The following is a 16,116-nucleotide window of genomic DNA, read 5'->3' on the forward strand; positions in this document are numbered from 1 at the left end:
CTGGAGATAAAAAAGATAAAAGAAAAAACATCTATACATGTTTGTTTATGGACCACCAAGACTCCACTAATTAACGTGTGGCCTGCAGTGTAAAGCTGAATTTAATGCTGTTAATATTTAACCACATGCATGCAAATGGAAACTTGTTTAGGTTACGTCTCTTCTGTGGTAAAGTCAACACCCCACGGAGATATGTGGAGAAGTGAGGTTTTCACTGTTTGGACTAATTATCCCAATGAAGCTCACACTGAGTGTCTTATACAGGAATGTGCAGACGCAGGTCTGAAAGAGCTTTCTTTGTTTGGAAAGTTAAAGACATGCTGTAACCTCCCTGACTTGTGCTTAATTAAACTCAAACCTTATTGCGTGGGCCTCTTGAGGCGTGGAAAAGTCACACGTATTTTTCCACAAAGAAGACATAGCTGACTACAAGAGTGAGCAGATAGCTACAGAGTAAATGTGGGGTGAGAGGCAGTTTGAGGTGAGGGAGTCACACTCCTGACAAAGTGAACACAGTGAGGATGAAACACGGAATCTTCGTATCCTCGTGTTCTCTCGTTTTAAACACACAAACCGTAAAAACTGTTGTCATCCACGTTCTGCTTTGTCTAGTATTGCTTTGGGTTTCAGGCTGAATGGTTGGTTTTGACCTGTTCAACCTGCTTCCCTCAGGTAAGCGCTACAGGTGCATCAGACTCAAGGCCATAACCACCCTGAACTCACACATGCACTGACAATCCACTCACCAATCCAAGGACTTCGCTCTATACACAGACTACCACCACAATAACCACAATAACCCACACTGTAAATATATAAGACTATTTATTTGTATATTTTTACATTTTATATTTTTGAATAGGGTTCATATGCTGCAGAGCCGTGCACCTCACCGCCCTTTCTCTTCCCACATGTCTGCACTGAGTGGGGATGCTCTGTATCTCACTGTACACGTGTATAGTGACAATAAAAGGCATTTTATTCTACTCTATGAACCCATCCATTCGTCTTGTGAGTCTCACAAATGACAAAACTGGAAAAACGTCTTTTGGCTTTTTGTAAATCAAACTGTGGTGGACAGTTTCGGTACGTGGGTGGGACAAAGTGCTCTGCGCCCCACCTGTACGTGCGGTGCTTCTTCTTTGTTGTTGTGGGACCAGTGTCAAGGTAAGGAGTAACAGTTTATTGTGTTGTCTTCGTAGCGCTTGTTAAAAAGACCACAGCATCCACTTATGCCTTGCGAGCTACTGCTCCAAACATTTTATTGACACCATTCAAAAAACCCTGTCACGCCACAGACCAGTCTTCTTTTATGTGCTCCCTGGAGGCATTCATGAGCTTTCTTAAATACAGCGCCCCCTGCTGGTAAACCTTATTACATGAACACCTACATATCACCACATTTATTAGCTAGGCAGCTAACTAAAACGGCTTTCGGCTTCTTCGAATTTAAAGTTGTTGGGGTTTTTTTTGTTGTTGTTTGTTTTGTTTTTTTTTGCTTTGGCAACTGAATTTGTATCGTTAGCAAGTCCTGCTAGGTAGAGGCGTGCGGAGAGAGAAGGTTTGGCCCCTCGCAGCTACAGACAGGTGAGACTGTCCTGTTAGCATTTTGATGCTTTTTGGTAACTAAACCTTAGGCTAAAGATGCTTTTGGAACCATTTTAAAACAAGACAAGACAGTTTTTTTTAAGACTGTGCATTAATGTTCTCATGCGACTTCTATGTTTCTGGTTCACAAGGCAGGAGCTAACTCCAGCTAATTAGAGGCAGGAGCTAACTCCAGCTAATCAAAGGCAGGAGCTAACTCCAGCTAATTAAAGGCAGGAGCTAACTCCAGCTAATTAGAAGCAGGAGCTAACTCCAGCTAATTAAAGGCAGGAGCTAACTCCAGCTAATTAAAGGCAGGAGCTAACTCCAGCTAATTAGAGGCAGGAGCTAACTCCAGCTAATTAAAGGCAGGAGCTAACTCCAGCTAATTAGAGGCAGGAGCTAACTCCAGCTAATTAGAAGCAGGAGCTAACTCCAGCTAATTAAAGGCAGGAGCTAACTCCAGCTAATTAAAGGCAGGAGCTAACTCCAGCTAATTAGAGGCAGGAGCTAACTCCAGCTAATTAAAGGCAGGAGCTAACTCCAGCTAATTAAAGGCAGGAGCTAACTCCAGCTAATTAGAGGCAGGAGCTAACTCAAGCTAATTAAAGGCAGGAGCTAACTCCAGCTAATTAAAGGCAGGAGCTAACTCCAGCTAATTAGAGGCAGGAGCTAACTCCAGCTAATTAAAGGCAGGAGCTAACTTAAGCTAGCCTGTTTTAGGCAAGCCTGTAGACCTAAACGCAAAAAACATAAAGCCATGCGTTTGCCTTCGCACTTAAATTGTGGAATCATATTTAGTAAAGTGGTTTTGTGTGTAGAGAAAGGTAGGGTGTCAGCGGTTCTCCTCTATGCCAGGTTCTTGACTTCCAGCTGCTGTGTTTTCCAGATGTATTCAGGTAAGATGAACCATGAGAACATTTTGGCTCAACTGAAGAAGGACGTTCGCTCCTTGCTCATTTCATCCAAGAATGGTTTAGCTCCGGAAGAGCTCCTGCGAGACTACGCCACCATGTTGGGCCATCCGATGCCCCTGAAAGTCCTGGGCTTCAGGAACATTTTGGATATGAGTCAGGAGATGCCTGATGTGGTGTCCATTAAGTTCAGGCCAGATGGGAGCATATTCTTAAAAGGTAGTGTCTCATTAAGGCATCAGCGCTCTTGTCTTTGAACTCTTAAACAGGTTTAAGTATTTGACATTCTCGCTCTCTCCCGTGCAGCTGTTGGTCACGAGACCACTCGCAGCATGGAGGAGCTGGTGACCAAGCAGCGCTCTAAGCCAAACAAAAAGGGCAGCAGGGGAGGTGCCCGCTACTTACCAACTCATTCTGTGTCCCACTATGTGGTCCTCCCAAGAAGAGGTCCCGCTCCTCCAGCCATCCCTGCACAGCTGAGGACGGAGCTTCGAATACTGCTCTCACAAGTATGAATGAAATGTGTTTAATGTTTTGTGTCCATCATAACCTGGGCTTTTAAAGCCTGCTGTAGATTTTGCAGCTGGTTTATTTGCTTGGTATAAGCGCAGCATCATTCAAATGAAGCATGAGCAAAATGAGGGCACAGATTATTGATTATTGGTGTTTTTTGCACTTTATAAGGTCTAGCCTGTTAACGTGAATTTTGAAGAGAAGATACCTGACAGGCTTTTCTTTCTTCTCAGTGGAGTAATAATGCGGCCGCTCTCTCAGGGTCCCATTAGGTTATCCGACTTGGAGGCTTGTTTCTGGCGCTACTTTGGACGACCGCTTTGCATTCGCAGCTATGGGTTCTACTCCACTGGAGAGATGTTGGGGGCAGCGGCAGATCTGGTTGTCATTAGCCAGAGCAGGTTTGGCTCACTTGTGTTCCTGAGGGAGCATATGATCCCTAGGCCACTGCTCAAATTACCCGCCTCAACAAAGAGGGCTGGACCGATAAAACCAGCATTGCCGAGGACATGCGGGCCAGATTCTGAAAGGCCAGATGTCAAACTTCAGACGCCAAAAACACCTCCAGGTTCGTCATTTGGACTTTTTCTTGTAGTTTTGTTTCGCTCCGTTTGTTCTTTGCACTTCTAACTGTTAGATTTGGTGCCATGTAAATGAAATGAATCTGAGAAACTTGGCTTTGTATTATTGCACTAGTCTGCATTTTGAAACACCTTTGTGTCCTCTTCAGCTGAAGCTCCAGAGAAACCAACATCTCTGAACCAGACATCTTCCCAGAATTCCTTGGATTCTGCCCGTAGTGAGCCGGGAACTGTCGATAGCGAGCCGGGGGTGGACGAGAAAAACCAGGAAACCAAAGCTCAGCTTTCCCCAGAGATTCAGCTCTTTGATAACCATGTCCTCAAGGTTGGGTTTCATTTGCAGCTGAAATCCATCTCAGATATGAAATGTCTAATGTTTCGTTGCTTCTCACTGGAGAAACTGTGGCGCATAAAAGACTCTGGTTTTGGTCAAACATTTGTGGTGTAATTGTTCAGGCACACTACAGCAGAAAAATCAGAAATAGTGCTGTTACTAAATCCTGTCAAGTATGGTGAGATGGTGAGATATCCTATTTGGTATACCTCGTATCTGTTAAGTGCAGTTTCTTTCTTCTTCTTAAATGTGATGTTAGCTGGAGGAGGGGCTTCGTCAGCAGATCCTGGAGAACGGAGTTGCTGGCACCATCAATCAGGAGCTGAAGGACAAACTACGAGCGGTGAGGCCTCGCACCGCTTTATCAGCATATGTGTTTGAGCCCAGTTTTAATCACGCAAGTGTAAAGTCTGCAAGTGCTGTTATACTTCATGTATGTGGGGGAAAGGACGCGTGAGTATACGACTCGCTCTCAGCCCGTCGTCGCTCTGAAACCGCCGTATTAATCACAGATGACCGTAAGAGGTCAACAGACGTTAAAGAAAGTATGTCGTGAAAATGATTAACGTGTCGACAACTCTGCAGGTCATAGGTCAGACGGACGGCGGATTATCAGTGCACAAACTGCCAGCTGAGTACAAGGTAAAAACAAGTTTGCATGTTTGTGTTGTTAACAGAGACTTTTCTAAACATCAAACTGATCCAGGATTTTAGAAGCAGAGCGGTCCTAATCACTAATAGAAACAACCTGTCACACACACACGGTTAGCTCCTCCCACCCTGGAGGTCGCCTACGATCACAGCAGACATTAATAAAAGATGCACACTCTTAAATATCCTCCTTTCTTTCCTCCCAGAGGTGTTTTGGCGAGGACTTGCCTCTGCAGCAGAGCGGCTTTGTTAGCGTCACTGAACTCGTCGGTGCCATGAGTGACACTTTCCACCTGAGACCAGCAGAGGGAGGCAGTGGACAAGACTGGATAATCAGGGCCCTACATGATACTGAGAATACACGTCCAGGTGTGTATTTGTCATTGACTCGTTCGCTTCGCTTACATGAGTAATGACTATTTAGTGTTACTGTGAATATAAATGAGTGTTTAACCCACATCTTTCTTCCTTATGTTTGTTCACAGTAAAGTCACTAATTACAGTCACGTGTGGATTTCAGGTGTTGGAGCATCTTTGTGCAGTTATGACTTTCAACCAAGCAGGAAATGTATTTGTGTCTGTTTCTAGACTCAAAAGAGAGCGAGAGTTTTAATGATGATCAGACGTTTCCAATTGTCCCACCATCAGATGATGAGAACAACGAGCTGGTTACCAGTAACACACCCATGGAAATGGTTTGAAAGCATATTTTTTGTGTTTTGATCATAGCAAGTAATCAGTGATGCTTGATGCACGCACATTAAAAGTGATGACTCTGCACTTTACAGCCTGTAAGTCTGTAAATGATAAAGAGGAGCTAAATATTATCGAGTGCCTTTTGTGTGTTTGTCTGTAGATTTCTGCGATTCCGGTGCATCTCAGCCCTGCTGTGCCCCTCGACGCCCTCCAAAGTAAGCCTCTCAAACCACCGACGCGCCACTGTGCTCGAGAGCTGGTGGAAGTCTTGGTGGAGCGGGTGGAGTCACCCGGATATTTCTACATTCGCTTCAGCGAGAGTGAGGAGGCCCGAGCTATGGAGAGCATGATCTTTGAGATGAGGTGGTGCATGTGTTAGCAGCAGCAGCTACTGTACGGACTCTTTAACCGTGCCTACTCTGATCAGTACCATCTTTTTCCTCCTCTCGTCTCCTAGACGATGCTACACCTGCCCTCAGATGTCGGAGTGCTATCGCCTTCCCCAGAGATTTGTTCGACGGGGTCAGGTCTGCTGCGTGTCACCTGACGGAGTGTGGTTCTACCGGGTGGTGATCCATAAGGTCATCTCCCCCACTCAAGTGGAGGTGTACTATGTGGACTTTGGTGATGTGGCAGTGGTACCAACCGCCAACCTCAAGTTCCTCAAGTAGGGGCCTCTGCAAGCTCTCGTTAAAAGGATGATTTAAAAGAGACGTGTGCATATTTGATAAATGTATCTGGCTGTTTCCCAGGTCGACTTATTCGGTTCTTCCAGCACAAGCTGTCCCATCTTCACTCGCTGGAATTAAACCCACCTCTGTGAGTCTGTGCCTTAGTTTAATTTTCAGTTTCCTTACAAAGACAAGCCTTTCTGTAGACTCCAGCACCAGTCCTTGGTAATGCCAGCGTCTCAGCAATCTTGTGATGGTTTAATTGAATGTTTTGGCTTTCAGAGCTCTTATGGTTTGGATTCATAAATGAGTGTCGCGGTCGGTCTCCTGCAGGGCAGCTGGACTCCTGAGGCAACAGCCGACTTCCAGAAACTGTGCAGTGATCGCACCCTGGTGGGCGCTCTGGATTGTTACAGTGGAGACGTGCTGCAGCTCTACCTGTGTGACACACATACTGATGATGACATCTACATCCACACTGTCCTGCTGAGCCAAGGCCACGGGACGCCCTGCAGCCCTGCAGCCTCTGCAGCAGTGAGCGGCACCCACACAAACACTGGTTTGGTATCATAATTTTATCGTTATCTTATCAGCAGTTTATCGTTCTTTTAACAGGATAGCTGTCAGGTCACACCAGTGAGTCTCTACCTGGGAGAGGGGGTGGCTGACCTGCCAGAGGTGAGGGAGGAAATGATTTCATCCCCAGAGCCAGGAGACACTTCTGAAGAGTCCATAATGGACAAACTGAAGGTAGCACACTGGTCTCATAGAAACATAGTGCAGGGCTATAGTGCTCTTGCCCCGTGGGACGTTGTTAGATTTGGCAAAAGGTCATTTTATGTTTGTGGGTAATATTATTGGGTTTTTAAAAAATGTTTTTATTAGTTTAAAACTGTTAGAAAGATTATGGTTGTATATCCGCATGTATACAGCTGCATTTAGCTGATGTTGGGCCTCAGCTGGGATAGCCTCCAACACCACCTCATCTGCATACGTGGTTGATGCCTTCATGTAGTGTGTTTTCTCTTTGTATAAATATAGATCTTCATTGTAAACTGATAAAGAAAACGCAGAGCGGTGCATTAGAAGTTCACGGCTATGCAGAGAATAACGTTTCAGACTGTTGGATAAGGTTGAGTTTTGCACCCACGTCTAACATTTGTGTTATTTATAGGTGTTCAATTTTAATCAGTTGGGAACATCTTCAGCTTTCTAACTTCATTAGCTTAATTAAGATTCATTTCTTCCTCCTGAGCACTTCCCGTCCAAAGAGCGTTAAACGCTGATACTCAAGCTCAGCACCAAACGACTGCTGCTCTTTGTACAGCGTCCTTAACCCTTTAAAACCGGTCAGAGCAGCACGCTCCGTTTTGCGTAACTATTTTTAAATCCCGGTAGCTCTGCAACCACGTGAGCTAGCGCAATAATTTTTTTTGCATATGAAACCGGAGGAGTTGTACTTACATCTTATGCCATCAGCTTGTCCTCGGTCACAGTTTCCTTCCACATATAGTTTTGCAAAAACTGCATAAAAAGCACTTGCAGCAACAAAAACATAATATTCCAGAAACACGCTTTGCTGATCCGATCAGCTGTTCGTAACACTTCCTACGTCCATCAGCGCGAACTATCGCATGTCCTCCATGACCTGCCCGAAACCGTAAGTGACGTCATTTTGCGGAAATGTAGTTTTTTACCATCAGGGCCTCATGAGCCTATACTGGTGTTTTTAAAAGTTATGTTTGACTTTATGACTTTCTGTGTGGTTTCTGGGATGCTTAGGACTCATATTGCACTGCTGGAAATAGTTTATTTTGATGCAGATGCGGCTTTTTTGCAAATTTGCATTATAATATTTATTTTTGTTTTTCCTGCAGTGTATAAAAATTGGTGTATTTCAAAAATAAAACTATGAAGACACTCAAAATAAATTTCCTGTGGTGGGAAACTATTTTGTGCAACTTTTTTGTATTTACAGTTTTGAGGGATAAGCCTCTTAAATTTCTGTAACTAGAAATATATGTTAAAAAAACAAAAACGATTTTACATTTTTTGGTAGTTTATTGCACTTTTTTGCAATTTATGTAATTACTATGCACTTAATGCAGACATATTATTAAATTGTAGGCTGTAATGGTTGTATTGATGTATATCAACTTGAAATGCTCCCAAAAATGGCTCCACAGCATGTAAACATATAATATAAGCTCTGGCGGACTTGGTTCCATGGTAGGTCTTAAAGGGTTAAAGAACAAAATACTCCCAGGATTGTCATTTAAATGTTTTTTTTAAATAGATTTGCAGCTTTACGCTGTTGTTGTCTGTTATCTGCGAGTGCAGTCTTTGCCTCTCATTGCATTCATTTCTCACATTCATGTAAAGCTTTAACTCTCCACTGTCCATAGTGCTTATCTTTGCAGCCATACTGCCACTGCTGCAGGCCCGCTGCAGCGCGCGCACACACACACACACACACACACAAACACTCGGTGTACACACTTGGCTCAAACACACATGTCATCTCGCTGAAGGGAGAGTTGCAGTCAACGCTGCTTAATGTATAGCTGGGCTGTTGGAAGGTCACGGCTTGTTGTTGCACTATAAATAAGGCTGCAGCCAATCGGTGAGTGTTTAATGGATATTGTATTACAAGATTGTCATTCTCTTATGTTAATGAGCAGCAAGTTGTTAAACTGAACATACTGGGAAGAAGATTTGACAGCGTTACAGCGTGTCAATAGCATTTGACTGGTATTTTTGTATATTTTATATGTTATACACACATTTTTCATATGCTAGTGACATTAGAGACACTGAAGTTAAAGGTGTGGCGTTCTTCCCATCATTTATTAACCAGCTAGTTTTACAGGACTAATGAGGTGGCTCATCGAAGCAATCCTCACACTGAGCTCCCTGTTTGGCTTTGGCTGAGAGCAGGCATTCTTGCTCAGATGTTGATGTTTACAAAGTGAAGAGATGCTCAGAGGTTCTCTTTTCCTAAAATCTGAGATCGGAAGTGTTACACAGACCAGGTAGCGGCGTTGAAGCTAACCTAAGAAATTGAAACTGTGTTGTTTGGAGTGTTACGTAGGTCCTCTTTTTCCTGCAGGGTGATCGTTCTGTGGCCTTCCTCCACTACAGTCGTATTCAGTAAGCTGTACGGTTATTACAGCTCGGTCGCAGCAGATGGCCCCGCCCCTCCCTGAGCCTGGTTCTGTCTGAGGTTTCTTCCTGTTAAAAGGGAGTTTTTCCTTCCCACTGTCGCCAAAGTGCTCATGGGGCAAGAGTTGGGAGTTCGCCTTGTAATCGGAAGGTTGCCGGTTCGAGCCCCGGCTCGGACAGTCTTGGTCGTTGTGTCCTTGGGCAAGACACTTCACCTACCTTTCTACTGGTGTTGGCCAGAAGGGCTGATGGTGCGATATGGCAGCCTCGCTTCTGTCAGTCTGCCCCAGGGCAGCTGTGGCTACAACTGTAGCTGCCTCCACCAGTGTGTGAATGGGTGGATGACTGGGTGTGTAAAGCGCTTTGGGGTCCCTAGGGGGGACTAGTAAAAGCGCTATACAAATACAGGCCATTTACCAAAGCCCCTTGAGTCTGTTGTTGTGATTGTATGAATAAAACTGAATTGAATTCCAGTTATAGATTTTATTTTCAATTACAAATGTGTCTGTAAATGAACATTTATGGTCTACGTACTTTGTCTTGATGCACCAGGTTGAAGATGATGAAATGCCCACCCTGGAGTATATCTGGGAGAGCGAGGTTGTGCCTCACATCCAGGTATGAGCACCTGGCTCTGACCCTCATCTGTCCACTGAGGTTAAAAGACTGATGGTTGTTGTTTCCTGTTACAACTCGTTCAGGCTAAGGAGAAAAACCCGTTCAACGCTCTGCTGAAAGACCAAACCGTCACCTTCCCCCTGACACCTCCAGATCTCATTCAGACCAAGATGACCACAGCTGACCTCGCGGTGAGTCATCTGAAGAATATTCGATATACCGATTGCATTTTATTTTATTTTTTTGCGGGGGGGGAGTTGTTTTTTAGTCTGTTAATGAAAATGTAATTTTTTCCCCAGACACAGAGTCCGACTGCTCCACCAGCTCCACCCGTCATTAACCCCACTTCCATGAGACCAGAGGAGGTGCTGCACCAGCCTAAGGCTTCTGCCCCCTCCATGACCAGACCTCCTCTGATCCTCAGCACCCTGAGCCTCCACACTGCTGCCCTGGGTCAAATTCTGGATGGTACTCTGGGTACAGATGCACACACTGACCCCACAATATGCACATAAGTCATGTGACCAAACGAATGCAGTCTTGGATCCGAGTAACTGCGTCACATTTATATAAATAACTTCTGTAGAGATGAGATTCAAGCTTTGTTTGTGATTCTGAACTTCAGTCAATGCTAGATTACATCATCACCCATTACTCATAATGAATTATAGTTCTGCTGCATTTGTGGCAAGAACTTGTCTTTGGAAACAATAATGCCGGCCTCACACTCTGCGATTTTTGGCCCATTTTGAGCCGATTTTTGAGTCGTGCGACCGTTTTGGCGATCGGCCCGATTTTGGCCTTCATTGTGCATCGTGTAGTATACGCGGGGTAACGAGAAGCGGTTAACACCTCACGACCAGCTCCCGATCATCAATCGCTTGGTCGTGAGGGTGTCGCCGCAGCTTCTCACACTGCGCACGCGCAAACACAAATGTCAGCGAAAAAGACGGCGCAGCACGGCGGTGCAGCGTGTGATCTGGACACAAGCGACGGAGGCACTTGTAGAACTTTGGAAAGCTCATCCGAGCCTTTTCGATGTGGCCTCACCAAATTATCACGACCACAACAACCGTGAAAATAGTTGGATAGACGTTGCTGCTCAATCACAGCTGATCATGTTTTTCATTAGCAATTTAGCAAAGTTGATGGTGGTGGTTTGTCTGTGTGAGTGACAGACACAGAGGGAGAGCGAGCGACAGAATTTCTGTTATAACCTTCATTTTATGGACGCACAGTGTGAGCACTCGGGTCACATCAGAGCATCGTGACCTACGAACTTCTAACCTCTGCGAGTCAATCGTGCAGTTTGAGCAGGAGCTGAATGGTGCGACTGAAAAAATCGCACAGTGTGAGCCCGGCATTAGTTAACATTTTGTTCTCATTATAAAGTAACATTATGGAACAAAGGTCCTGATTTGCACAAAAAAAGCCTCGTCTCTCCTGCACCTGCACACGTCTTGTAATGAGATTAAACAGTGACCTTCATTAACCTACATATGTACCTCATTCACTCCATCTCCCTTACACACACACACACACACACACACACACACACACACACACACACAGGATGGCCTTCAATGAAATTAGTGTGTTCATGGATGGAGCGAGGGGGTATTGATTTCCACCCTGCTGCTTGCTATGGTGGATGTAGCTGCAGTGAAAACCTGACATAGATTCAATTAGACCTGTTACCAGAGCTATTTGACCCAACAAGCTGCTCTCTGTGCGTTTGCCCTGACATCGATACGCCGCCGCTCCACCACGCCGGCGCTCGTGCAGTGGGGGGAGGAATAAATACAGTGGTGGATTTATCTACATCTACAAACATGCAGAAAAAGCTCGACAGGCTAGATGGTGCGTTTGAGTGCATCCTAAAAACACGTCACACTGAAGTTGGGCGACTTACTGATGACGTGCCCTGTTTATTGAAATTCTCCCTTTTTAAAGAGTTTTTCTATCTTAAAGTGTAGAACGTATGATTCACTGAAATGGTCTCGGACTTTGTTTTCCAGATGGACCCATTTCTCATCGGTTCCCTCGGAAATCTGGCGTCACGTTTCCTCTGTTTGGGTCCAGATAGGCTGAGAGCGTCACAGCCAGTAAACACATGTTGCTGTTTTTTTCTTACATAGTTGAAGCTTTTTAAATACTGTGAACAAAGACAAAAACATGTCATGACTGATGGAATTTTATTTGGAAAAATAAATGTTATTGCTTGGACTGCTTTAATATTTTTAGAGAACTCTGTTCATTTGACCCTTGTTGTTCAGGCGACCCAGCGTTTGTGTTTTTGGTTTAATGTTCTTTATTTCTCCTTGTCAACTCCCCGTCTCCTGCTTCCTGTTTTACTTTGATAGTCTCACGTCCTTAGTGTTGCTTCCTCCACATCTCGTTATGCGTGATTGCTCTCAGCCATGTCCGATTCCCACGTTATCCCTCTGTGTATTTAAGTCCTGCGTTTTCCTCCGTCCATTGTCGTGTCCTTCCCTGTTTGCTGTGTGTTTTCTCGTCTCCCAGTGTTTAGTTCTTCGTTTCCAGTTTCCATGTTCAAGTTTTATTTAGATTTTTGTGAGTTTATTTTACGGATTATTTTTCCCAGCGAATAAAGCTGCCGCTTTGAGTTTACTGTTCTGTGTTTGAGTCCTGCATTTGGCTCCTTCATCCTGCCACAGCACAAACTGTGACATTTTCACTTTGTTTTGTTAAGTAGGGGATATTTTAAGATGTCTTGGAGCTGGACGAGATGATGATCGTGGAGATTGTTACAGCTATGAAGGAAGCAAAATAAAAGTGGATGCAATTCACCTTAGAGACTGGATGTTTCAGACGGTGCTGTTTGGTATTTTTAAGCTGCTAAGACGGAGCTTGTTTTCTCGTTGGATTCACTGAAGGATCCACGTCTGCTGAGGCTGAACTTTTTTAATAGTTTGCAAACGTTAGCTCACTAAACTAGTTCATAAATGTCTCTTGTCGGTTTTTTCAGTGTTGTTTGACTTGTAGTTCTGCACCTGCACTGCTTTTCTCTTTACTGGTTTTGTCATCAATCAAGTTCAGTGCAATGCCCTCACTCATGAGGATCACTTATTCATTACAAAACACAGGTTTTGGGTGCTGCTGCATTCAGAGTCATATAGACAGATGCAAACAGTCCCAATCAAAAGTTTAAGACCACTTAAGAAATGGCCCCAAAATCCTATTTTGCACGGTTGAATCTTAACAAGGTTCAAAGTCGAGCTTCAACGTGTAACAAGAAGAAATGGGAGTGAGACAAAACATTTTTTTTTTTAAATGTTTATAAGATTTTAAGTTCAAAGTTACATAATGTCACACCAGACAAAGGACATAAGATTAAAAAACAATAACATTTAAGCACAGGAAAAAAAAAAAGGAAAAACAGAAACCAAACACAACAAAAAAAGACCCCAAACAGGAAAGGAAAAAAATAAATAAATAAATAAAAATACACCAGTTAGCCAGTACAAATCAAAAGTTAAAAAGAAACACCAATGTCCAAAAAAGACGATCTTCTGTGTGAGGTTAGACAGGGCAACAGAGAGTTCACCAAGACTAGAAGATGTGGGAAACATGTCCAGGAAGGAATCAGGGTCCGGCAGAGGTGCAGTTTCACACAAACACAAAGTGCAGTCAAATGGGTTAAAGTTTATGTTAAATTCCCATTAATATGATTGAGAAAAGGGCCCCAGATTTTGACAAACTTAAAATGGGTGTCAGCCAAACGATAACGAACCTCTTCAATATACAAACAAGCTTCATCTCACGTAAACTCCTGAGTGTGGGGCAAGACCAGAAAAGGTGACCAAGGGTTCCATCCATTGCTTTGCATCTGTCACACAAAGACGAAATAGACTGAAAAATGCTGCATAGCTTTGTTTTAGAAAAATGCAAACGATGAAGGACCTTGAACTGTATAAGTTGTAGTCTGGCATTAACAGAGCATTCTTTAATCTTCTTCAACCCATTGGCCCACAAAGCATCCAATATGTCTACTTCCAAGTCAGACAAAACATTTTTTGAGAAATTTATTGAAAATAACACTTAAACTGAAACAGGTTGTTTTACAGCTGATCAAAAGTTTAGGACCACACCTCCAAAAAAAACCCCCACCCGTAAACCCCCCAAAACATAAGTTCTAAACATGAACTCAGTGATGAGTCGCTCCACCGTTATTGTTGATCACTTCAAACATTGATGCTTGATGCCAGCGTTTCCATGAGGTGAGAGGGAACATTTCTCCAAGTGGTGAAGACGGCCGCATGAAGGACATCTACTGCCTGGAACTGTTGTGCATTTCTGTAAACTTCCCTTGTCGTCCATCCCCAAAGGTTCTCACTTGGATTTATATCAGGGGAACATGCAGGATGGTCCAAAATAGTGAGGTTATAAGAAGTCTCTTGTCCTGCATGCATTGTGTACTGTAGCCTAAGGAGCTTGGAAAGAAAAGCGTCTGGACTTCTTTAAGTTGCTTGAAGACGTTTAGCCTCTCATCCGAGAAGCTTCTTCAGTTTTAAGGTCAAATGGTGGCGAGTCCCAGAGTTTGACCTTAGCCCCCACCCCTGTGGCGCATAGAAAACACCTCAGGTGGGATCTGCTTGTCATGCTGGTAACGTTGGAAACCATCAGGACCATCGAGGTTACTTTTGTTCTCCTCAGAGAATAAAACTTTCTTCCACCTTTCAGTGTCCCATGTTTGGTGCTCTGTAGCAAAGTCCAAACGGTCAGTTCTGTGGCGTTCAAGGAGACGAGACGTTTCTTTGTTCTTGAAGCCTTTCAGCCTCAGATGGCGTCTGATGGTTATGGGGCTGCAGTCGGCACCAGTAATGGCCTTAATGTGGGTCGAGAATCGTCCAGTGTCTCGACGGACAGCCAGTTGGATCTTCCGGCTCAGTGCTGGGGACATTTTTTGGGTCTTCCACTTGAGTTTTTGTTCCATAACCCTCAGGATCATTTAGGAAATATCAAACGACCGTCTTACTGCGTCCCACCTCAGCAGCGATGGCGTGCTGTGAGAGATCCTGTTTATGCAGTTCAACAACCCGACCACGTTCAACAAGGGAAGCTTTGTTTTCCTTTGCCATCAGAGCATCATGACAGTGGGACTGCCTGACAGAAAATGTCAAAGAATCCACATTTTTGCACAGATTTGGCCTTTTAAAGGAAAGTGGTCCTAAACCTTTGATCAGCTGTAAAACAGCCTGTTTCAGTTTAAACGTTGTTTTCAATACATTGCTCAAAAAATGTTTTGCCTCACTCCCATTTCTTCTTGTTGCAAGTTGAAGCTCGACTTGGAACCTTGGATCTGGACTGTGCCTGTGTGCAGCTTTTTATATGACTCTGAATGCAGAGCACCCAAAACCTGTGTTTAGCAATGCATAGAAATGACTGAGGACTAAAAGATTAGCACAGGGGCAATGATGATAAATCATCTCTAACATTAACGATCCTTATAAGTGAGGGCATTGCACTGATCAAAGACAATAGTGTCAATAAAATTAATTGCATCTTGGCTAACTGCACAGAACTTGATTTTCAGCAAGAGCAGGAAATGAGCTAATAATGAACCACATGTATCCTTCTGAAGCCGAGGGGAGAAGCTGGAGCTTGCCTGCCAAAACGCGGCCAGACGTATGAAGGTCAACGCAGAGCGTAGAGTTCTTGATCACTGTCTGCATCCTGCTGGGCTTCCTGACCTTTACTGGCTTACCAAATTATCCTTGTAAAAGGCTCCTAATGAGAGGGGCTCATCTCAGTCAAACAAAATCAGGAGAAATTATTAACCTACATAATTTAAACACACACACAAGTCTTTTCTGCTTTAATAACACAGATGTGGAACCTCCGTTAACCATGATACAGGTTTTGTAGACATTAGCTCCAGTTTAACGTTGCTAACACGATCCAGCTTTCTGCATGAAGCTCAGCATTTGATGACACATTTCAAACAAACATTTGCCTTGACTCTCTGAAATCTTTCTGTACACACATAATCGCACGCACAACACTCATTAACAAGAGCACACTGCAAAAAGCAAAGGCACATGCGTGTGTCAGGCTCCATTATGATGTTTGTGAGGGTGGAGGAGGGTGCAGCTTGGGAAGACAGACCCTCAGTAAACCTTATTAGGGAGGAGAGTAATGTGGTTGCAGCTGAATTAGCAGCCGACAGCAGCACAGCATCCCTGTGCTGAATGAACATGAAGATCTGATGGCTTCGATTTACAGGCAAAACCCCCAAACCAGACCGGCTGAAGAAAACTGTTTTGTTTCACAGGCTTTCGGTTCGGTAATTACACCAAGCAAAGGCAAAGTTGTTGATAATTTAGATGTCTGTCTCCACATTTTACATCCAGAGTTTGACCAGTTTC

General features: G+C 44.0%; 1 protein-coding gene across 5 annotated transcripts; it reads left to right on the forward strand.

Moving 5' to 3' along the window:
- The first annotated feature begins 940 nt into the window (after nucleotides 1–940).
- tdrd5 (tudor domain containing 5) lies at nucleotides 941–11,962 on the forward strand. 5 transcript variants are annotated; one of them, XM_085137065.1, is made up of 19 exons: nucleotides 947–1,189; nucleotides 1,411–1,587; nucleotides 2,477–2,720; nucleotides 2,808–3,010; nucleotides 3,276–3,582; nucleotides 3,745–3,920; nucleotides 4,189–4,272; nucleotides 4,515–4,571; nucleotides 4,787–4,949; nucleotides 5,169–5,275; nucleotides 5,437–5,639; nucleotides 5,734–5,943; nucleotides 6,029–6,095; nucleotides 6,281–6,481; nucleotides 6,563–6,697; nucleotides 9,662–9,727; nucleotides 9,811–9,918; nucleotides 10,027–10,204; nucleotides 11,746–11,962. In XM_085137065.1, exons 3-19 carry the CDS (start codon nucleotides 2,477–2,479, stop codon nucleotides 11,811–11,813), a joined length of 2,577 nt encoding a protein of 858 aa, XP_084993191.1. In that variant the 5' UTR covers nucleotides 947–1,189; nucleotides 1,411–1,587; the 3' UTR covers nucleotides 11,814–11,962. The 5 variants fall into 5 exon arrangements, with proteins under 5 accessions (XP_084993194.1, XP_084993191.1, XP_084993193.1 ...); XM_085137067.1 differs by having other exon boundaries at nucleotides 947–1,167; nucleotides 1,526–1,587; XM_085137068.1 differs by lacking the exon at nucleotides 4,515–4,571 and having other exon boundaries at nucleotides 941–1,189.
- The last annotated feature ends 4,154 nt before the right edge of the window (nucleotides 11,963–16,116 follow it).

The sequence above is a fragment of the Neolamprologus multifasciatus genome, chromosome 17, assembly GCF_963576455.1.
Source record: "Neolamprologus multifasciatus chromosome 17, fNeoMul1.2, whole genome shotgun sequence".
NCBI classification, from domain to species: domain Eukaryota; kingdom Metazoa; phylum Chordata; class Actinopteri; order Cichliformes; family Cichlidae; genus Neolamprologus; species Neolamprologus multifasciatus.

Excerpts from the sequence above, each read along its gene's own strand:
- tdrd5 (XM_085137064.1), top strand. The coding sequence starts at position 2,348 with ATGCGTTTGCCTTCGCACTTAAATTGTGGAATCATATTTAGTAAAGTG. Across the intron at positions 2,721-2,807 it reads TGGGAGCATATTCTTAAAAG|CTGTTGGTCACGAGACCACT; the intron begins GTAGTGTCTCAT and ends TCTCCCGTGCAG. Across the intron at positions 4,950-5,168 it reads TACTGAGAATACACGTCCAG|ACTCAAAAGAGAGCGAGAGT; the intron begins GTGTGTATTTGT and ends GTCTGTTTCTAG.